This window comes from Oryx dammah, unplaced genomic scaffold, assembly GCF_014754425.2.
Source record: "Oryx dammah isolate SB20612 unplaced genomic scaffold, SCBI_Odam_1.1 HiC_scaffold_7, whole genome shotgun sequence".
In the NCBI taxonomy this organism is placed as follows: domain Eukaryota; kingdom Metazoa; phylum Chordata; class Mammalia; order Artiodactyla; family Bovidae; genus Oryx; species Oryx dammah.
The window spans coordinates 18,037,847-18,061,354 of NW_024070191.1; the positions used below are offsets into that span (position 1 = coordinate 18,037,847).

The following is a 23,508-nucleotide window of genomic DNA, read 5'->3' on the forward strand; positions in this document are numbered from 1 at the left end:
TGGGCTGAACACTGAAGAACTGATGCTTTCAAACCATGGTGTTGGAGAAGACTCTTCAGAGTCCCTTGGACTGCAAGGAGATCAAACCAGTCAATCCTAAAGGAAATCAACCCTGGATATTCATTGGAAGGACTATTGCTGAAGCTGAAACCTCAATACTTTGGCCACCTGATGCAAAGAGCCAACTCACTAGAAAAGACCCTGACGCTGGAAAAGATTGAGGCCAAGAGGAAAAGGGGACGACAGGATGAGATGGTTAGATAGCATCAGTGACTCAATGGACATGAATTTGAGCAAACACCGGGAGATAGTGGAGGTCAGAGGAGCCTGGGGTGCTACAGTACATGGGGTCACAGGGTGGGAAAGGACTTAGAGACTCAACAAAAACAAGGGGGATAATGATCAGCTGTTTCTTATCACTTGGCACTACAGTAGATGGTTTGGAAGGGAGAGTCGACAGAATCAGGGAAGTAGATTATAAAACTGTTGAAGAGATGGGAGCAGGGACTGAAGCTGTGGAAGCCTCTTAAGACCCACCCTATACGGAGAAAGACCTCTCTGAAAGCATTAGCTTTCCCTGTCACCCGCCTGCCCATCTCCACCCAAAATCCTGCAGCGCTAGTGAAATCTTCCGCCCAAACGTTGGCACTTAATTGTCTTTTATTTTATTCCTTGTTTGTTTCCTCTGCATTACTCGAGTCTCCGTAAGTACGAACAGTACAATAAACGTTTACGGAATTGAGACGGCTTGTGAAGTCGCCCAAGGCCAAACAATGCGCCGTGTGTTATTCAACGCCCCAGCCGCACACGCGGGCCCAGCCCTTGGCTGCGGCGCGCAGTCAGGACCAGTCCACTAGGCGGCTTCGGGAGGGTTGATTTGAGTCATCGCATCCCTGAGCTAATTACCGCCTCCTCCCAAGACCTAGCAGGCGGATTCACTCCAGAGCGGCTCCAGTCGCCCAGCTCGGCTGCGAGACCCACCGCGACCACCAGAGGGCGCGGCTCCCCGGCTTCCGCATTCGGAAAGATCCTTTCTCAGGGCGCAGGCAAAAAAAAAAAAACTGCGGGTCTATTTTGGCCCTCTGCGGATGCCGTACCCAGGCTGTAAACAGGAAGTGGAACTCTACTTGGGACGACGTTGGGGTGAAAAAAGGCCAGGGACCGGGGGGAGACGCGGCCACTCCAGTGGAGCGTACGTTTTCGGGGAGCTCGGGCCCCGTCTCCACTTTTGTGACTCCGTCGCCCGCTCCTGCTCCGGTTCACGTGTTTTGCCACGACCATGGCCGAATACTCCTATGTGAAGTCCACCAAGCTCGTGCTCAAGGGAACCAAGGCCAAGAGGTAAGGACGCGGGTTTGCGTGGGAGATTCTCGCCCTCTTTCTCGACGCCGTTCAGCCTTCCCCTCCCTGGGGCGAGTGTCCTGGGGCGTCAGCCCCCACCTGGGGAACCAGGAGCCACAAGGTCGGATTTCCCTTGATGAACCCCCACCTCCAGACCAATGCTTGTTAGGGCTGTTAGTCTGATCGTGTGGGTTATAACAGTAACTTCCTTTATTAGGGATAACTGTTTTAAACATTGCCTCCCTGCCACCTTTAAAAACATTAATTTTAATGCAGTATGCAGATACGGATTTTGAAAAGGCTCTGGGTTCGAATCTGTACTCCACCAGTTACTAATCTTGTGACAGGTTCGTTAGTATCTTTGAGCTTCCCCTTGGGGGGGGATTAGTGATACTCCAAAAGGGTTGTTTTGAGGATTAAACGAGGTGGCGTGTACAGTAAATAAGTAGAGCCAAATGCAAGAAGAAGTTACCCAACTAGTGGATTTTCTCAGGGTTGATCATTTACGCAAATGCTGAGCATTTCATCCTGATCTCAGTGATAAGAGTTTTAGGTACTTTTAGATGGGGTGGAAAGAAACTGTTAAGAAGCAAACTGAAGCCACGACTATTAAGAACTCTGCCTAGGAGTCTGGGATTAAGAATTTATCCTGAATACATGTGAAACTGTTACTGTCTGAATTCATAGGAGGGAGGAGAGAGTTAGCTTCTGAAAGCTTATTTTGTGATGAAAATACAAACAAGTGTGTCTCATAGTCATTATAACGGCCAATATAATTAACACACATGTAGCATTTCATATGTGCCAAGAACTGTTCTAAGCAATACCTGTTAACTTTTTTAAAAGTCACTCTTGGGCTTTTTATTGTTGAGATCTACTACATATACTATAAAATTCACCCTTTTAAATTAGAATTCAGTGCTTTTTAGTATATTCACAAAGCTCAGCACTGTTGAGTTGCTGAACATTTTCATCCTCTTAGAAGGAAGCCCCACCATCATTAGCAGGCACTCCACGTTCTGCTCATCCCCTAAGCCCTGGCAACCACTAATCCACCTTTTGTCTGTATCAGTTTGCTTCATAAACATTCCATATAAATGGAATCATACAATATGCAGGGTTGGACACAACTGAACAACTGAACGATACAATATGCAGCCTTTTGTGTCTGGCTTCTTTTACTTAGGATAACATTCTCAAAATTCATCTATGTTATATCAGTACTCATTCCTTTTATGGCGGAATAATATTCCATTAAGGGCTTCCCAGGTCGGGAAAGACTAGAGATCTCTTCAAGAAAATTAGAGATACCAAGGGAGCATTTCATGCTAAGATGGGACAGAAATAAAGGACAGAAATGCTATGGAACTAACAGAAGCAGAAGATATGAAGAAGAGGTGGCAAGAATACACAGAAGAACTATACAAAAAAGATCTTCACGACCCAGATAATCATCATGGTGTGATCACTCACCTAGAGCCAGACATCCTGGAATGTGAAGTCAGGTGGGCCTTAGGAAGCATCACTACCAACAAAGTTAGTGGAAATGATAGAATTGCAGTTGAGCTGTTTCAAATCCTGAAAGATGATGCTGTGAAAGTGCTGCACTCAGTATGTCAGCAAATTTGGAAAAGTCAGCAGTGGCCACAGGACTGGAAAAGGTCAGTTTTCATTCCAATCACAAAGAAAGGCAAAGCCAAAGAATGCTCAAACTACCGCACAATTGCACTCATCTCACATGCTAGTAAAGTAATGCTCAAAATTCTCCAAGCCAGGCTTCAGCAATACATGAACCGTGAACTTCCAATGTTCAAGCTGGTTTTAGAAAAGGCAGAGGAACCAGAGATCAAATTGCCAACATCAGCTGGATCCTCGAAAAAGCAAGAGAGTTCCAGAAAAAACATCTATTTCTGCATTATTGACTATGCCAAAGCCTTTGACTGTGTGGATCATGATAAACTGGAAAATTCTGAAAGAGATGGGAATACCAGACCACCTGACCTGCCTCCTGAGAAATCTGTGTGCAGGTCAAGAAGCAACAGTTAGAACTGGACATGAAACAATAGACTGGTTCCAAATAGGAAAAGGAGTACGTCAAGGCTATATATTGTCACCCTGCTTATTTAATTTAAATGCAGACTACATCATGAGAAACGCTGGGCTGGATAAAGCACAAGCTGGAATCAAGATTGCCAGGAGAATTATCAATAGCCTCAGATATGCAGATGACACCACTCTTATGGCAGAAAGTGAAGAGGAACTAAAAAGCCTCTTGATGAAAGTGAAAGAGGAGAGTGAAAAAGGTGGCTTAAAGCTCAACATTCAGAAAACAAAGATCATGGCATCCGGTCCCATCACTTCATGGCAAATAGATGGGGAAACAGTGGAGACAGTGTCTGACTTTATTTGGGGGGCTCCAAAATCACTGCAGATGGTGATTGCAGCCATGAAATTAAAAGACACTTATTCCTTGGAAGGAAAGTTATGACCAACCTAGATAGCATATTCAAGAGCAGAGACATTACTTTGTCAACCAAGGTCCGTCCAATCAAGGCTGTGGTTTTTCCAGTGGTCATGTATGGATGTGAGAGTTGAACTATAAAGAAAGCTGAGCGCTGAAGAATTGATGCTTTTGAACTCTGGTGTTGGAGAAGACTCTTGAGGGTCCCTTGGACTGCTAGGAGATCCAGCCAGTCCATCCTAAAGGAGATCAGTCCTGGGTGTTCACTGGAAGGACTGATGCTAAAGCTGAAACTCCAATACTTTGGCCACCTGACGCAAAGAGCTGACTCACTGGAAAAGACCCTGATGCTGGGAGGGATTGGGGGCAGGAGGAGAAGGGGACGACAGAGGATGAGATGATTGGATGGCATCACCGAGTCAATGGACATGAGTTTGGGTAAACTCCAGGAGTTGGTAAGGGACAGGGCAGCCTGGCGTGCTGTGGTTCATGAGGTCGCAAAGAGTTGGACACGACTGAGTGACTGAACTGAACTGAACTGAAGGTGGCTCAGTGGTAAAGAATCCGCCTGCCAATGCAGGAGATGCAGATTTGATCCCTGGGTGAGGAAGATCCCCTGGAGAAGGAAATGGCAGCCCACTCCAGTATTCTTGCCTGGGAAATCCCATGGACAGAGTAGCTTGGTGGGCCACAGTCCATGGGGTTGCACATAGTCAGACACGCCTGAGTGCCTAAACTGCCACCAGTGCTCCATTGTATGGATATAACACATTTTGTTTATCCGTTCATTAGTTGATGGACATTTGGGTTTCCATTTTGGGGACTCTAATGAATAATGCTGCTATGAATATTCTTATGCAAGTTTCTATGCAGACCTATGTTTTCATTTCTCTTGCGTGTAAACCTAGGAGGAGAATCGTTAGATCCTGTGGCTTCCATAAACCTAATTCCATGTTTAACTTTTCAAGAACTTCAAACTCTTCTGGTTGCACCATTTTACATTTTCACAAGTAATGTGTGAAGATTATGCCTTAACTCCTAATCCTCACAGTAAGAGTTGGGTTAAATTGTTATCCTTAATTGTATAGGTGGGGAAATTGACAGATTAAGTAAATTTTCCCAAAAAATCACAGAGCTAAGAAATGACAGAATCATGATTCTAAAAGGCAGTCTGGCTCCAGAGTCTGTTCTCTTTAACTGTAACACAGTATGAACAGGATCAGAAGTAACTTCTCTGTATTAGAAGTAAGAGGGTATATCAAGGTATGTTGTTGTAGATCAGTAATTTATATATTAGTGTACATCTTGGAAGAGTCTTCTAAGATTCTGTCTTACATTTAGTATGCAAATCAATATATCTAAACTCATCTATATAAATTATCTCCTGTAGTAAGAAGAAAAAGAGCAAAGAGAAGAAGAGAAAGAGAGAAGAAGATGAAGAAACTCAGCTTGATATTGTTGGCGAGTCAATTTTCTATTACTTCATTCTGAGCAAAGTTAGCATTGGTTGAGATTCCCTTAAAAATATTTTCCTAGTAGGGATAAGTAGTAAAAGAAAGTAGAAGGAATTTACGGCCAAGTCACATTTGTCTTAATGTGCTCAAATATTAGAGTTATAGGTTGCTTTTATGTTCTAGCACAGTTGATGTCTGATGCCTCTTCTTCATCATCAGAACAAAGCACAGGATAGAGGAAACTTAGGGCTCTGACTTAATAGGTGCCATTGTTAGACTACTTAGTAGCCCAGAGATTCTGATATCTCATTTTAAAGGCCTGAAACATATAAATGTCATTTAACCATATTTTACAAATTATTTTCTCTCTTTTTATCATATTGATATCCAGTTGTCCTAGCACTATTGATGAATAGACTTTATTTCTCATTAAAGTGCTTTGGTGTCTTTGTCAAAAATTAGTTGACTTTATATGTGTTAGTCTATTTCTGGACTCTGTTCCAGCGGTTTGTCTGTTGTTCTGTTGATGTATTTGTCTTGATTACTGCCATTTCATAAAATCTTAAAATCAGGTGGTGTGAATCTCCCAGCTTTATACTTCTGTACTTCTTTATAGTCTGGTAGAGCCTTTGTATTTCCATATAAATTTTACAATCAATGTATTACTTTCTATAATAAATCCTATTGGATTGACTGTATTGAATTGACTGTATTGAATCTAGAATCTAAGTCATGTGCGGAGAATCAACATGAAGTGTACTTGATCAGTATAGCACAGAACATATACAAATAATTTTATATCACTACTACATTTTTAAGAAAAAATTAATGATCATAGGATGTTAATGATGATTCTGAGTAAAGCATTTTTTTTGTACTGAAAAATTATAAGTCAGAAATAGCTCAAATTATTGTGCAAACCTCTCACTAAATTATCTGAACTGTAGTAAAATATACCTAACATAAAATCCATCACTTTAGCCGTTTTTCAGTGTACAGTTCAGTGTCATTAAGTGCATCCGCACTGCTGTGCAGCCGTTACCACCATCCATCTTCAATTCAAGATGAATATTTTCCCTCTTGCAAAGCTGAAACTGTTCACCCACTAAATTATAAATGCCCATACCTCACTCTCCCCTAGTCCCGAGCACCTGCCATCCTGTTTTTTATCTCTCTGAATTCAACTACTCCAGAACTGCAAAATTGGTTTTTAAAAGTTAATAAGTTACAATGACAACAGCAGCAAGTAAGAACCTTCCGTCACAAATACAAAATGTAAATTTAAGTGACTGACTTTATCTTTTAGGAATCTGGTGGACAGTAACGAACTTTGGTGAGATTTCAGGAACCATAGCGATTGAAATGGATAAAGGAAGCTACATACATGCACTCGACAACGGACTTTTCACACTGGGCGCTCCGCGCACAGAAGGTGTGTGTCTGGGAGCAGCAGTGGGATGGAAAAGGCCGCTTGAAGTTAATACTTGATGGCGTTCATTCACTTAAATTCTAATAGCAAATGTATGCCAGAGGAGTGAATCCATTGACTTGACTCTTCCACTTTTTTCCTTCCTCACTAATTACGTTGTTGGCAACTCCCTCTTTCCAGTGTAAGCATTTGAAAACATTCTGTGTAGTTCCAAAAGGGTATCCATGGCAATCAAAACTAATGTGAATAATTGAAATAATGAAAGAAAAAGAAAACCTAGATAAGTCAAAAGTTTGAATTCCGTTACTCTTTGGACCTTTTGCCACAACTAACCTGGGGCACTGTTAATCTGAAGTTTTCTCTTTCCATTTAGCCCATGGGAAGAAGCACTAATGAGACATGAAGTAATTAGAAAATTACTAAGAGCTTTTTGTCCAAATGGTCATCCCTTGAATAAATTAAAGCATTTTAGTTTTTTAAACATTAAGTGCCTATTTGTCTATGTGCTGACTGCATTTTAAAACACAAAGAGATAGTATCTTGGAAGTAGCTAAATAAATAAGCATCATGCTGACCTATCTCATTAGATATGTAAAACTAAACTTTAGTTTTTTTGTTTTTTTAACATATGTTCTCATTGACTGTTAGAGACTTTCTAACAAAACTAAAGTTTGGTTTTACATATAGAAGATAAAGTATTCTCTCTCTCTTTTTTTTTTTTTTGGCTTAAAATAACACAAATTTATTATTATCACACAACTGTAGAGGTCAAAAGCCCAAAGTGAGTCTTGATGATCTAGAATCAGAGCTGCATTTGAAGATAAAGTAACTCTTGATACTATGAATACTATGTCATGTCCGACTCTTTGTGACCCTGTGGACTATAGCCCGCCAGGCTCCTCTGTCCATGGGATTCTGCAGGCAAGAATACAGAGTGGGTTGCCTTTTCCTACTCCAAGGGATCTTCCCAACCCAGGGATTGAACCCACGTCTGCTGTGTTGGCAGGTGGGTTCTTCACTGTCTGAACCACCAGGGAAAGCCATATACTGTATTATAATTACATAATATAATATTCTTACGTTTGGTTTCAAAAGAGAAAGAGCTACCTTTTTTTAAGCTAGAGTATTTTTACATGTATGTTTATAAGAAATGTCATATTTACCTTCAGAATGTTTTTCTTTTGCAGTTGATGAGGGCCCTAGTCCTCCAGAGCAGTTTACAGCTGTCAAATTGTCTGATTCCAGGTAAGCTAGAGTTGAACTATAATTAATACATTGTAATACAACATGATATAATAGGATATATCCATTAAAAGTGGTGTTTTTGAAGAACAATGAATTTGAGAAAATGTTTGCTGCATAATATAAGGTATTATATAGTACTTGTACTTAAAAAGTAGAATATTAAACTGTATACACAGAACCACATTGTCCAGTATGGTAGCCACTTGCCATACATGGCTTTTGAACATTGGAACTGTGGTTAATCTGAATTTTACATACACGTTTTTATGTTCCACATTTAATTTTCTCTCAGTTTTTAACATTTAACTATTTTATTAATCTGAAGAATTGCCCTGAAGTCTGGCTATGGAAAATACCTTGGTATAAATTCAGACGGACTTGTTGTTGGGCGTTCAGATGCAATTGGACCTAGAGAGCAGTGGGAACCCGTCTTTCAAGATGTAAGTACTATTGTTTTTTTTTTAACAAGCTCCTTCTCAGTGTAGGAGAAAGTCTCTAACAGTCAGTGAGAGCATATATTCAGGAAAAACAAAAAAGTAGAGTGCAATAATATGCATTAAATTTTTACAAACTAACATGAATTCATAACCTTCAAAAGATCTCAAAAAATAGTGCAACATAGGAAAAAAAAAAACACAACAATCAACAGAGTGAAAAGACATGCTGTGGATTGGGGAAAAGTACTTACAAGCTAGATATCTGTTAAAGGGTTAATGTCCAAAATATATAAGATAATACTCATTCAATTCTCTGAGATCTGCTCTTACTGAAGTGGATCAGTGATGAAAATAGCCAAATCTGAGCCTCAGAAGACCTTTAGTCTACCTGATACATGATCTCTGTAGTTCTGAGAAGCTAAAGAATTTAAAATAAAGTCCGTGTGTGTGCGTGTGTGTGTGTGTGTGTGTGTGTGTAAAGGTGACAGTAGATAACTCTGGACTTTATTGATGGGTGAGTGTGTGTGTGTATGAAAGGCTGATCAGTTCTGAGCAATGATGAAAAGGTTTTATTACTATGGACCTTTATAACTGTGAAGGTTTCTACACTTGATCTGAGCTCAGAATTTTAAAAAAAAAAACATTCAGTAGCAAAAACAAAAAAATTTTTTTTAATTGGCAAAGAAACTGAATAGCTATTTCTCATTATATCAACAGAAGAGGCCAGCATATCTTAAGGCAATATGATGAGTCAGATACTACCAGTCATACAGAACTTTAGGGATTTTCGTTTCACTTTATTTTGGGGGAAGACACTAAGTTTTAAATTTTTAAAGAAAGACTTAAAAGTTCCTGGTATAACAAGTAAATCTTTAACACAGAAAAGGGACTCAGTGGAAAAAGCAGCAGCACAGATTTAAATCATCTTGGACTAAATTACAGCCACATCCCAGCTCACCAAGAGTCATGCAGATGACAGAAAACTCAGCCCTCACTCCCTCAAATAAGAAATTAAATCAAACTCATGTTATTAGCAGTTTGGTCACTGGTTATGACAGATTAAATTCTTCCTACACCCAAAAGTCCCTCACACATTGATTCTTAAAAGTTCTGAGCAATAAATTCAAAGGCATCAAAGGCTAGCTTTTCTATTTTTTTCCTGCATTTCTTTTTTTTTTTTAATGTTATTGAAGTATAGTTCATTATACTTCAACTATTATGTTTTTATATTTTCTAATTATGGAGTAAAATCTTAAAATATTACTATTTGAGTAAAATACATTATATTTTTTTTTCTTTAATGCTAATTTAAAAAAAAAAACTTATTAAATCAATTATATCCCAGTAAATCTTGGAGACCAAAGGAAATAATTCTATTCCATATAGTTAGAATGTAGTCCTACTGAATATACTAATAGAATATATTAAAGTATTTAATGTGATTATCTTTGAGTAGTAAGATTATAAATGATTCTGATTTGCTTTTCTCTGTTTTTTTTATTTTCTAGGTTTTCTTCACATTCTTGTTCCTGATTCCTTTTAGATTTGGGAAGGAATCAGTTCAATCTCAAGACTTAAGAATCTTTTTGCAGATATTCTTATAACTTACTTCTTATTATTTTGTTTCATTTAGGGGAAAATGGCTTTACTGGCCTCCAATAGCTGTTTTATTAGATGCAATGAAGCAGGTGATATAGAAGCAAAAAGTAAAACGGCAGGAGAAGAAGAAATGATAAAGGTAATCATGAGAATTTTATATAGACTAATGCACGTCACATATATGATGTGACTATGTCTGCTTAAAATGTTGCGATCTGACCCACACTCACTGTGTGTAATGCATTAGTGAGGGCCATGGTGGAAGGCAGAAAGAAATGAGGGAAAAAAGCCTTTTTTAAAGTGTCCTAATCCTTATCAATAAAGCATAAAAATCCATGTTACATTTTCTCTACTATCAGCATAACTTAAATGCATCTATCAAGTATGTATATACATTTTGTTTTAAATTCTGTGTCATATATTTGATTTTATTTTTTAAATATTCTGTTTTCATAATCTTTAGTTTTACAGTCTTACAGTATTCTTTTTAACCTCAAAAATATCGCTAATCTTTTGAAACAAGAATGTTAATACCAGTAACTGTTCATTTCATCATTTGGAGTTGATTGATGGAGAAAGAAATACCATTCTAGATAGCTCAGGAATTAGAAGTTTTAGTATATCCTCCATAGTTTTCTCAAAAGCCATTTTCACTGCTAAAAATATCCCCAAAAATTTAAATCTAAAACCTAGATTTTCTTTTGTTGTAATTTTTTAAAGTGTTAGTCATAATATTTTTCAATTATTCAATACATAAAACTAAAGCAAATAGCTCCAGGCACATGCATGATTGTCTTTAGTGTTCCCATAAGATAGTTACTATTATCTTTTAACTGTCCACGGGAGGAACAGCCTCTAACCATCCTTAAATCCTCACTGTTTTGATCAGTCACTGCACGAAGTCACACAGCTAAAGTGGAGACAGAATGCATACCCAGGCCCAACTGACCCTAGAAGTTACATTCCACAGCACATTGCTTCTCCAAAAGCAAGTCAGTAGAAAAATGCTGGCAGGGCATTCTCTGGTGGTCTGGTGGTTAAGACTCCAAGCTTCCACTGCAGGGACACGGGTTCTAACCCTGGTCAGGGAACTAAGATCCTACTCACCTATTTATTTCATTTTTAATTATATTTAATTTTTTGTATCATGTTTAAATTGTTTACTTGGATTGCATTATAAAAGTATGATTATTGAAGACAAATAGGGCAACTCTATGAGCAGTACTTTGCACAACTACAGAAGGAAAAAGAAAAAGTATGCTGTATTTATCAACAGTTGCAGCTATTTTTACATGAAGTATCTGTCAGGTTTCCCTGGGTCTGTTTGGTTGGGCAGGTACCTGGAACTTCTGAGCAGCGATAATCCAGGACTCAGTCCACCCTCCCTTCCACATTGCAGGCTCTGCTTGTCTGTGTCAGCGTCCACCTTCATAGACTGGCCTTATCTACCAGAACACATCCCTTCCTGCCAAGGGCAGTATAGTGTCACAGTATAGAATTTCCGCAGTTTTTTGAGGACTCCAGCCAGAGTGGTTGCACACATATTAATTGCTCATGCCTTATTATTGCCTGCAACTTATGAAGCAATCTTGGAACGTGCTCTAAGCCACAGAGATCACTTTCAAGATGTTGGTCCTTTGGGTTGCAGATTACCAGTTCCTTGGCCCTGAATGCTATCCCCTTCTTGCCCCACTCCATTCTCCAGGCAAGAATACTGGAGTGGGTAGCCATTCCCTTCTCCAGGGGATCTTCCCCACCCAGGGATCGAACCCCAGGCTCCTGCATTGCAGGCAGTCTTTTCCATCTAAGCCACCAGGGAAGCCCTTTGCTACTCAGTTGATCTTAATTGTTATGTCTGTGTCAGTTAATCTATTGCAGGTGATAGTGTCGGTCAAAACTTATGAAGGTAAAAGGATTTAAAAGGGATAAATTCCAATTAGGTAGAAACAAATTGTGTTATGTTAAAAGTTTTGAAGCATTTGGTAAAAGCCTGTGCATAGTAAAACAGCTACTGTCTTAAACTTTCAGTGTTATAAAGTGTACACTAAACAGCAGGATAATTTGATTCTACTGTATTTACTTTTGGAGCTAAAATTAAACTAGTTAAGTTATTGCCTAATTGGCATAGTGATATCTGATCTGTAAAATGCTTTTCAAGTAATTTTCTCTTTAGTTTTTCTCATGTAAGGGCTCTAAGGAAACAAATAATAGCAGTTATTTATGTAAGTTACATGTATATATAAACATATCTAGAACTTGTTTTATTCTGAATCTAACTGCCAAGTTGTTTTCTTCTTTTGTATAAGAAATCATCTAGAACGTTCTTTTGTAATAAGTAAGGTGGGGCAGGGGAAGATAAATGTGTAACCTCTGTGTTCTCATCTCCAATATATAGATCAGATCCTGCGCCGAAAGAGAAACTAAGAAAAAAGATGATATTCCAGAAGAAGACAAAGGAAATGTCAAACAGTGTGAAATCAATTACGTGTAGGTATTTTTTTTTCTTTTAGAACCAAAGGTTTGGCAGTGACATGCTTCTCAAGACATCTAAAATAAAAGACCTGAAAGACAAGAACAGACAACATAATATAGACTCTAGGATAGGGCACTGAGCTGAACACCTCTCGTAAGGGTTCAGGTTTCAACATTCCCGTCACCTGGATTGGTCTGTTCTCCCTGCTCAAGGCTTCCCCAGTGGCTCAGTGGTAAAGAATCCGCCTGCCAAGCAGGAGATGCAGGTTCATTCCCTGGGTCGGGAAGATCCCCTGGAGGAAGGCATGACAACCCACTCCAGTATTCTTGCCTGGAGAATCCCATGGACAGAGGAGCCTGGTGGGCTACCATCCATGGGGTCACAAAGTCAGATGCAACTTAGCGACTAAACAAAACAACAGTCCTGCTCTGTAGAGTGGCTGTCGCTGTCAGTACATAAAGCCTATCAAACGTTGCCCAGACACAGGAGACTCCAGCCAACACTCCCAAGTGTTAATTAAGTTTGTAGAGCTACCCAGACAACTGCCTTCTTGATGGTGAGGTAGAAAAGTCATTTTTGTGGTTGAAAAGTTGTAAATTATTTGAGAAGAACAGTTTTTCTTTAGTGAATGAAAAACTTAAAATATTAGTAAGCTCGTTAGTAAACATGTATAATCAAAGTTTGAGGAATTTTTCAAGAAAGGCATTTTCTTAACAGAAAAAAATTCCAGAGCTTCCAAGACCACAAGCTTAAAATAAGTAAAGAAGACAGTAAAATTCTGAAAAAGGCCCGGAAAGATGGATTCTTGCATGAAACACTTCTGGACAGGTAAGTAAACTTTTATTCATTTCCAACTATTTTCAGTGTCCAGTAGAAATGGTGTATAAACACATGTTCTTTTCTTAATTACTGTAATTTTAAAAATTTCATTATTTCTAAGTTTTGAATGTGGTGGTATTACCTTAAAAGGGACATTGTAAGTCTGGGAAAAGATCACCAAGAAAAAATATTTGGAAATAGCCAGATTCCAAGGGCTTATATATTTTGTTACAAGCAATTCAGGTTTGACTGAAACTACTTGATAAATTCATTTACCATCGACTTTTTTGTAACTGTTAAAACCAGGGCTAGAGAGAAGTAGTAATTTTAAAATTCAGTGGGTTCTGTCAAAAGTACTACAGGTTTCCAAAAATGAGATAAAAATCAGTTTTAAAATTTCTAAGTATAAAATTGATAAAATTGAAGCACTTTGTTAAGTTGAATTCATACATGTGCAGGATATTCAACATAGCACATTATTAATATTTGTTTATTAGTTCCTATTTAAGAAAGTAGTGTCCTGGATCTCCAACATTAGTAAAATGGTTGGAGAGGCTTAGTTGTGAGCTTACAAATACAAATCAAGTAAGCACCAGATCAGAAGAGAATTTGGTAATCTGCCACTTTTCAAGTCTTATGTTGCAAAGTTAGCTTTAAGATATTTCTTTAGATTACTTGATAATAACAGTGCTTTATCAGGTGTTTCCTGTTAACTAGTTGATCAAGTGACTACCTGAAGACAGCAAATGATGTAGTGATTATTTCCAGCTGAGCATATTAACTTACCTATTTCTAGGAAATCAAGAATAGGCAATAAAAGTAATCAGGATATGGAATTGAAAGAAACAGAATAAGGTTTGTGTCTTGTAACCTCTATCACTTATGAAAATACAACATTCCCACCTTATTAAATAGAAGTTTAGGCCAATACTTAAATTCAGAGGCAATTAAAATTGCTGTTATGGATTTTAAAAGCCCTTAGGCAACATGAGTTAAAGATTAGGAAAAGTGTTTTTGGTAAGAATAAAATCCCATGTATTATGAAACATAAAATTAAGAAGTAAACATTTTAATTAAAATATTTTACCATAAGCAGTGTGGTAAGATAATAGCTGAAACTGAGGGCACAATTGCCAAACACAGTTTATGATTTTAGTAGCAGGTGACCACTATATGACATGTTTTCACATAGATTAATTTTTTTATTATTTGTTTTTTGTTTAAACAGGAGAGCCAAATTGAAAGCTGATAGATACTGCAAATAACCAGGATTTTTGTTTCTGTCTTCTCCTTTTGTTTTTTTTTTTGAATAATAAAACCAATGTGTTTACAGAATTATTGGCCTGTTTGGTAATTGCTGAACCAGTAGCTAGATTTAACTAAGATTAGACATCCTGGAATGTGAAGTCAAGTGGGCCTTAGAAAGCATCACTACGAACAAAGCTAGTGGGAGGTGATGGAATTCCAGTAGAGCTATTTCAAATCCTGAAAGATGATGCTGTGAAAGTGCTGCACTCAATATGCCAACAAATTTGGAAAAGTCAGCAGTGGCCACAGGACTGGAAAAGGTCAGTTTTCATTCCAATCACAAAGAAAGGCAATGCCAAAGAATGCTCAAACTACCACACAATTGCAGTCATCTCACACGCTAGTAAAGTAATGCTCAAAATTCTCCAAGCCAGGCTTCAGCAATACATGAACCGTGAACTTCCTGATGTTCAAGCTGGTTTTAGAAAAGGCAGAGGAACCAGAGATGAAATTGCCAACATCTGCTGGATCCTCAAAAAAGCAAGAGAGTTCCAGAAAAACATCTATTTCTGCTTTATTGACGATGCCAAAGCCTTTGACTGTGTGGATCACAATCAACTGTGGAAAGTTCTGAAGGAGATGGGAATACCAGACCACCTGACCTGCCTCTTGAGAAATCTGTATGCAGGCCAGGAAGCAACAGTTAGAACTGGACATGGAACAACAGACTGGTTCCAAATAGGAAAAGGAGTACATCAAGGTTGTATATTGTCACCCTGCTTATTTAACTTCTATGCAGAGTACATCATGAGAAACGCTGGACTGGAAGAAACACAAGCTGGAATCAAGATTGCTGGGAAAGATATCAATAGCCTCAGATATGCAGATGACACCACCCTTATGGCAGAAAGTGAAGAGGAACTAAAAAGCCTCTTGATGAAAGTGAAAGAGGAGAGTGAAAAAGGTGGCTTAAATCTCAACATTCAGAAAACGAAGATCATGGCATCCAGTCCCATTACTTCATGGGAAATAGATGGGGAAACAGTGGAAACAGTGTCAGACTTTATTTTTTTGGGCTCCAAAGTCACTGCAGATGGTGATTGCAGCCATGAAATTAAAAGACGCTTACTCCTTGGAAGAAAAGTTATGAACAACCTAGATAGAATATTCAAAAACCAGAGACATTACTTTGCCGTCTAGTCAAGGCTATGGTTTTTCCAGTAGTCATGTATGGATGTGAGAGTTGGACTGTGAAGAAGGCTGAGTGCCGAAGAATTGATGCTTTTGAACTGTGGTGTTGGAGAAGACTCTTGAGAGTCCCTTGGACTGCAAGGAGATCAACTCTGGGATTTCTTTGGAAGGAATAATGCTAAAGCTGAAACTCCAGTACTTTGGCCACCTCATGCAAAGAGTTGACTCATTGGAAAAGACTCTGATGCTGGGAGGGATTGGGGGCAGGAGAAGAAGGGGACGACAGAGGATGAGATGGCTGGTTGGCATCACTGACTCAATGGACGCGAGTCTGAGTGAACTCTGGGAGTTGGTGATGGACAGGGCGGCCTGGCATGCTGCGATTCATGGGGTCGCAAAGAGTCAGACACGACTGAGCAACTGAACTGAACTGAACTAAACCGAAATCAACTTTGAGCTTCTCCATGGAGGTGCTTGGAAAGTGGCACAGAATTTTTTTCTTTTCTGGATTTCCTGTCAAAAGGATGAAGGTCTACTGTATGAAACTAATATTTCTTGTGCAGTTTGTGGAAGCTGTCTTACTGCTTTACAGTCTTACTTTCCATTTCTTAATATAATAGGTGTCTGAGCAGTGCCTTTAAAAGGAAGTTAGAAACTCCCAGTCTATCAGCAAGGCTTTGATTCTACCTCTGAAACTGCCCAGATCTTACACAAGCCAAGCAAATTACAGGACAAGGGGGCTGGACAGAGAGAAATTGCATTAAGCAGTGGGGTGAAAACAGGAAATATCACAAAAGAGAGAGTAGGTTCAGAACAAAGGCTAAGAGTAAAATTGGGGAAACTCCATACTTAGGATCGTCTAGCCATAACAGATATGTACGTAATGCTTTCATTCTCACTTGTGGGATGGAAAGGGAGCTATTAAAGAGGTTCAGACACTAAGCATTGCTGAGGTCTGCTTTGCCCAGGCAGTTTTATGCCCAGTCTGTCTCCTTCTGGACTGAAACGCTGGGCTGGATGAAGCACAAGCTGGAATCAAAATTGCCAGGAGAAATATCAGTAACCTCACATATGCAGATGACACCACCCTTATGGCAGAAAGCAAAGAAGAACTAAAGAGCCTCTTGATGAAATGAAAGAGCAGAGTGAAAAAGTTGGCTTAAAGCTCAACATTCAGAAAACTAAGACCATGGTATCTGGTCCCATCACTTCATGACAAATAGATGGGAAACAGTGGAAACAGTGTCAGACGTTTTTTGGGCTCCAAAATTACTGCAGATGGTGATTGCAGCTGTGAATTACTCCTTGGAAGAAAAGCTATGAGCAACCTAGACAGCATATTAAAAAGCAGAGACATTACTTTGCCAACAAAGGTCAAAGCTATGGTTTTTCCAGTAGTCATGTATGGATGTGAGAGTTGGACTATAAAGAAAGCTGAGCGCCGAAGAATTGATGCTTTTGAACTGTGGTGTTGGAGAAGACTCTTGAGAGTCCCTCAGACTGCAAGGAGATCCAACCAGTCCATCCTAAAGGAAATCAGTCCTGAATATTCATTGGAAGGACTGATGTTGAAGCTGAAACTCCAATAATTTGGCCACCTGATGCAAAGAACTGACTCATTGGAAAAGACCCTGATGCTGGGAAAGATTGAAGGCAGGAGGAGAAGGGGACAACAGAGAATGAGATGGTTGGATGGCAACACCGACTCAATGGACATGAGTTTGGGTAAACTCCAGGAGTTGGTGGTGGACAGGGGGGCCTGGCGTGCTGCAGTCGATGGGGTCGCAAAGATCGGACACGATTGAGCGACTGAACTGAACTGTCTCCTTCTGAGTTCCTGAACACAGTACTCAGGATGTTATCTAACCCTGTGACTATTCCTGAATCCAGGTTGTGTACCAAGTACCTGGAAATTCTGCTTCAGTAGAGCTAAGGCTGGCTGATGCATTTTTATGTTTTTACAATTCCATGTTGATTTCAGTGCTCAGCCATGACCAAGACCTGGTGTGACACCCTGTCTAGTTCTTAGCCTCTATATTCCATCTGTCACCAACTCTAGACTCGTATGGCCCCTCTACAAAAAGGTTGCTCCGCCACCAACACGACGAGCCTTGTAGAGGAAATCTTGTTGTAGCTCTCACCCTAACGTGGCATCCTAGTTCCAACAGCTGAACATTCTCCAATGTTGCTCTCTCCTCCTACTGATCCCCCAAAGGAGTGGTTCTCAAGCAGGGCCAATTTTGCCCCCAGGGGACATTTTGGAATGTCTGGAAACATTTTTGGTTGTCACAACTGGGAGAGGGGGTAATCTGAGATTTAGAGGATTAGAAACTAGGGATACTGCTAAACATCCTCCAATGCACAGCACAGCACCCCCTCCCCCCAAATAATTTAACAAAGAATTACCCAGTCAAATTGCCAGTGGTGCCAAGATTGTGAAACTTGCCCTAGGGCTTAGTCCATTCCTTGCTTTTGTCAGCTCCCCAACCCCTAAAAATAAATGTATATACATAGGAATTGTCTAGGATACCTGTAGTTCTCCAAGACCCATCCTTAGAGATGCGGGCTTAACAAATCTAAGATTAGTCCCCCAATTTTTAACAAGCACTCCAGGTAATTCTGAAGCAGGCCTCTGAACCACACTTGGAGAAACACTACCCTCAAGAGAGTGAGATTCCCTGGTGGCTCAGCTGGTAAAGAATCCACCTGCAATGTGGGCGATCTAGGTTCGATCCCTGGGTTGGGAAAATGCCCTGGAGGAGGGCATGGCAACCCACTCCAGTGTTCTTGCCTGGAGAATCCCCATAGGCAGAGGATCCTATCGGGCTTCAGTCCATGGGGTTGCAAAGAATTGGGCATGACTGAGCAACTAACCACACAAGAGACTTAAGTCTTCTTTCCAAGACTAGCTTGGCACCAGGGCCCCGCTGCCAGCTGACTGATTTCCCTGGAGCAAACATCCTGTTAACCGGAATGTCTGAATGTAATACATCCCTGGATTTCTTGTCACCATGCTCATCTTCACGTTAACCCAGTGCCTGCCCCTGTTCAAGAGAACAGGACTAATTTCAGGTCTCAGCAACTAGGAGGATACAGAGAGGCATTTCCTGCCTTCACGGAGTTTATATACTAGTGAAGGAGGATAACAGAAAATCGCAGGTAGCAGGTGAGTGTTCCTTCCCTGTTTTGAGCATTGCATTTTATACACAAGTCAGTCTAGGAGAGTGGCAGAGATCAAGAGTGAATGTACAGAGAGCCATGTGGTCCACATTTTTCCATCTTGTACATAAGCATATCATGAGAAATTTTGTTTAAGTACTGTCAAAATCAAGATACGTTCTGGGCTTCCCTGGTAGCTCAGTGGTAAAGAATCCACCTGCCAGTGCAGGAGACACAGGTTAAATCTCTGACCTGGGAGGATCCCACATGCGGCAGAGGAACTAAGCCCCTGCACTACAACTGTTGAGCCTGTGCTCTAGAGCCTGGGAGCTGCAACTGCTGAGTCCACGCGCCCTAGAGCCTGCTCTCTGTGACAAGAGAAGCCACCACAATGAGAAGCCAGTGCACAGCAACTAGGATAGCCCCTGCTTGCTGCAACTAGAGGAAAGTCCACACAGCAACGAAGACCCAGTGCAGACAAAAATAAATAAAAATTTTTAAAGATGCATTCTGATGAAACATTCCCCTGACTTACTAGTCTAGTAAACTTATGAAAAGGTAGGCTATATACAATAAAAGTACAAATAAAAAGCTCCCCACACCCGATTTTGACTGCTCACACATTTTCAGATTAGATCATCTTGAAGATTTTTCTATCTTCATGTTCACAGACTCTCTTTTATCCTCTCCAAGCTGCTGTTAAACCCATCACTCTTTCGTCTCAGACACTATTCTTCACTTCTAGAATCCATTTGATCTTTCTGTGGTTTTTGCTTTGTTGTTAAAATTTCTTTTTCTCTGCTGAAACTTCCTATCCATTCATTAAAAGTCTTTTTTGGTGTTTTTGTTTTTAGGCAGAGTTATCATAGCTCCCTTAAAAATCCTTGTCTACTAATTCCAATATCTGAGTCAGTCACCACTGCTTGCCTTTCCTTTTCAGTATGTTCTTCATGTCTGATTTAATTAGACTGTATCCTGGATGTTGTGAATAATACTTTGTAGAAACTGTGGATTCTGTTTTGTCCCTCTGAAGAATTTTTGTTGATATTATTTAGTAGTTGATAGTTGATATTGTTTAATTTGGTTGATCTCAAGCTCCAAATTCTGTCTCCCCACAGTGGGCCACAACTGAAATCTCCCTTCCATTCTTTCAGTTTTAGCTGGGCTGCTTGAAGTCTGCCTCAAGGATGTGGAGTTCTGAGATTAGTGGGAGATTTGGGCTGTGTGGCTACCCTCTGTAACTTTCTCCTTTTATCAGGATTTTCTCCTCATGTCTAGACTATTGCTCTGAACTCTATCCTCAGATTCCTCAAGTAAGATTTAAGTTTTAGTAAGGTTTCTGTTTGAGTATTGACTCTTAGTGGCACTGCCTGGGGCCTGCCCTAAGTTGAAAAAATGTTAAGAATGTGATTTCCTTCTTACTAGAATTAACTCCTCTCAAGTTTCTACATACTTTTGGTTACTCTCCATTACCTTTAGATAATTTTTACTATTTTATCCAAAGTTTAATTTCTGTCGTGTGAGAGTTAGTCTAGTCAAGCTGCTCCACCATGACTTACTCAAACTCTTACTCTCTGCCCACTCTTCCCCAAATTAAGGACCTGCCTGGACTTTCCTAGATACAGATACAAAATTCAACATCTTACAGAAAGAACAGTTAAAATATTCAAATATCTTAAAATAGGACTGAAGTCCTAAAATGGACTCAACATACCAGATGGCACCCAAATGCTGTGGAGTTCCTGGGTCAACTCTAGTGTATAGCTTCAACTCTTTTTTGCAGGAATTATATTTACTCAATTGCTCCAAATTCTTATGACACAGAAGAATTACTAAAATATGCTAGCTTAACATATTTTATTAACTAAATTATGGCATGATAGCTTTCGTAACAGGTGAAAAACATCAAAATGACTTTTCAATTTATTATTCTTCTATGGTATTATTATTATCAATATTAGCCAAAGGGGTATAATGCAGGTAACCTCTGTGATAATTTTTTCAGACTCATCTTGAAATCCATTTCATTTAATTAAAAGATTAGTAAGAAAATGAGAAAAAGAATAATTTCATGCCTTTACTTTCTCTTTTTCCTCATCCACCTAGTGTGGATGTTGTTTTGGTTTTTATTTTGTTTTTATTTTATTTTTTTACTTCAACAAGAGACATTTATTTATCACAATTCCAGAGACTGGTAAGTCCAAGAACAAGGTACTGGCTGATTCAGTTCCTGGTGAGAGTCTCTTCATGGTTTGCTGGTCATCTTGCTGTGTCCTCACACCAGAGAGAGAGGTGGAGAAAATCTCTGAATAATTTTAGATTTATAGAAAAGTTCCCAAAATAGTACAGATTTCCTTTATAATCTTCACTACACATCCCCTAATATTAACATCTGATACAGGTGGTTTTTATGAATATTTCATTAAGGAAAATGGTGTTAAGGCAGGTTTTATTTTATGACATTTTCTATGTATTAATACCTCACCCCTAGGAAAATCTCTGGCACTATTTGATCTATTTCTGTTCAATATTTTGCCACTGGGCTACTTCTCTTAATCCATTACTGAGGCTTATTTTCCATGATGGAAAAACAATAAGCATTCTTTCCATTTGACCTTGTGTTTCAACCCTGCCTTTGTATTGCATAAAAAAAAAAATCCCTAGATTTTCTTTTCAGAGTGTACAGCGAGGACTTGTTTAAAACCTGTAGGCATCCTCACAGTGTTCTGCAAATCTGATGAGGTTTTGCAATCCTGTCCTGAGTGCTGCAGAGATAAAAAAGAGTGTAGCACTACTAATCAGTGTTTATTCTTCCATCATGCTATTTCTTAATCCTGGTCCTCAGATACTAAGTGGAATTGTAAGGGAGAGAATACAGAAAATAAAGCATGTCTCTTTACTCCTTTAAAAAGGTGGAAACTTAGAGAAAAGTAGACTCCAAGGTAAGGAATGAAGTCATGGTTTCTAACTTTAGTTCCCTAACTAACTGTACTACCTGGAAATTTAAGTTGTACGTGTGCATGCTCAGTTGCTTCAGTCATGTCTGACTCTTTATGACCCCATGGACTGTAGCCCACCAGGCTCCTCTGTCCATGGGATTTCCCAGGCAAGAATACTGGAGAAAGCTGCCATTTCCTAGTATAGGTCATCTTTAAAGCAAAGCAGCAGGAATTATGCATGTGTATCACTTCTTGCTGTTGTTTGGGAAAATAATTTATTCCCCAGTTCCTACAGAAAGCTTCTTGTATGCCCCCGTGTTTTTCATTTTTAGTCCAAAACTGCTCTCTTGGAGACCTTCTATATGTCCATCACAGACTCTTCAACCTCTCCCACCTGCCAACCTCTGATTACCAATTTTTCTTTTTCCATGTTCCTTTTACTGCCTTTTTCATTCCTCACTGGTGTGCTCTTTCCATAATACAGAAAAATGGACAAAGACTTAAGCATTTAGCAGAGGTGTAAATAAAAATTTCTAATAGACAAATTTCTTCTTGACTCTCCCATGAAAATGCCCCTCCTGACTCTTCTCAAGTTGAATTCAGCTTGCATGCCTGTGCACCCAGAGTCAGAGAATCCTGCACCACAGCCCAAGTACCAGTTTTGAAGATTCTCATTATCCCCACCCGTCAGCTCAGGCCTTGAAGCACATACCATCCACACCCATTACCTCTGCAGTACCACACTGCTCTTCATTAGCATCCTCAACCCTCCAGGAACCTAGATCTCAGTATTTCTCTTCACGGAGCCTCCCATCCTTGGTTTCATCAGTACTTCAGTACTGACAGTATCCTGACCATTCAATGAACTCCCTTAAAGCAGTTAAAGCTTAGCTTAACTAAGTTAAAGCTGCCTTAAAGCTCAGCTGATCTTTTGCTCCACCTTAAATTAACTACAGGCCAGCGAGGTTAAGCATTGTGCTTCCACTACCTTCTTCCTAGACTGGAAATCCTTATCTCTAACATTGAATGACCCTTCAGGAGCATTACCACTCATTCTTTTAACAAGAACACTTCTCATTTTTAAACATTTTGAAATATACCTTCTCAGTTCCAAGCCCTCTCTGTTTATTAGATTTCAGTAGTGTTTTGTTTCTTGTGTGTGTGTGCATGTGTGCTCAGTCATGTCCAACTCTCTGCAACCCCACTGACTGTGTAGCCCACCAGGCTTTTCTGTCTATGGAATTTTCCAGACAAGAATACTGAGTAGGTTGCCATTTCTTCCTCCAGGGAACATTCCCTACCCAGGGATTGAATCCACGTCTCTTTTTATGTTTTAATCACTTTGACTGAATAGATGCATATCCTACAATTCACAGATACCACTCCTTTAGATTTGAGATACAGGTGCAATATTAACATCCAGGAATAGATCCCATCTTTTCCTATGTGATCCTGATAAAATGAAGTATAGAATTGTGGTTGGTTGTGCGTCTTGTATGTTTAATAGAACAATGACAATGAGACAATCTCTAAAATTTTATTTTAGAGTCTGGAGAACAGAAAGCAAGCTTATTTCAGAAATATTCTGAGAAAAAAGCCCAATACCCAAGGTGTATCTCCCCAGGTCCTTGATCCAGTCTTGCTTCAAGAATTCACACTTCTTCCAATGCCCATCACAAACTGCAGACTTTCTACGAGAAGGTTGGAGACCAC

General features: G+C 39.5%; 1 protein-coding gene and 2 non-coding genes across 3 annotated transcripts; all 3 read left to right on the forward strand.

Moving 5' to 3' along the window:
- Window positions 1-1,089: 1,089 nt before the first annotated feature.
- Window positions 1,090-14,593, forward strand: FRG1 (FSHD region gene 1). The gene is made up of 9 exons (XM_040243118.1): window positions 1,090-1,341; window positions 5,193-5,263; window positions 6,563-6,688; window positions 7,873-7,930; window positions 8,256-8,370; window positions 10,001-10,105; window positions 12,362-12,453; window positions 13,157-13,267; window positions 14,487-14,593. Exons 1-9 carry the CDS (start codon window positions 1,280-1,282, stop codon window positions 14,521-14,523), a joined length of 777 nt encoding a protein of 258 aa, XP_040099052.1. The 5' UTR covers window positions 1,090-1,279; the 3' UTR covers window positions 14,524-14,593.
- On the forward strand, window positions 8,705-8,783 carry LOC120865925. The gene has a single exon (XR_005721564.1). It is a non-coding gene; the product is annotated as a small nucleolar RNA U2-19 (small nucleolar RNA).
- Window positions 8,918-8,990, forward strand: LOC120865924. Its single transcript, XR_005721563.1, has one exon. It is a non-coding gene; the product is annotated as a small nucleolar RNA U2-30 (small nucleolar RNA).
- Window positions 14,594-23,508: the final 8,915 nt, after the last annotated feature.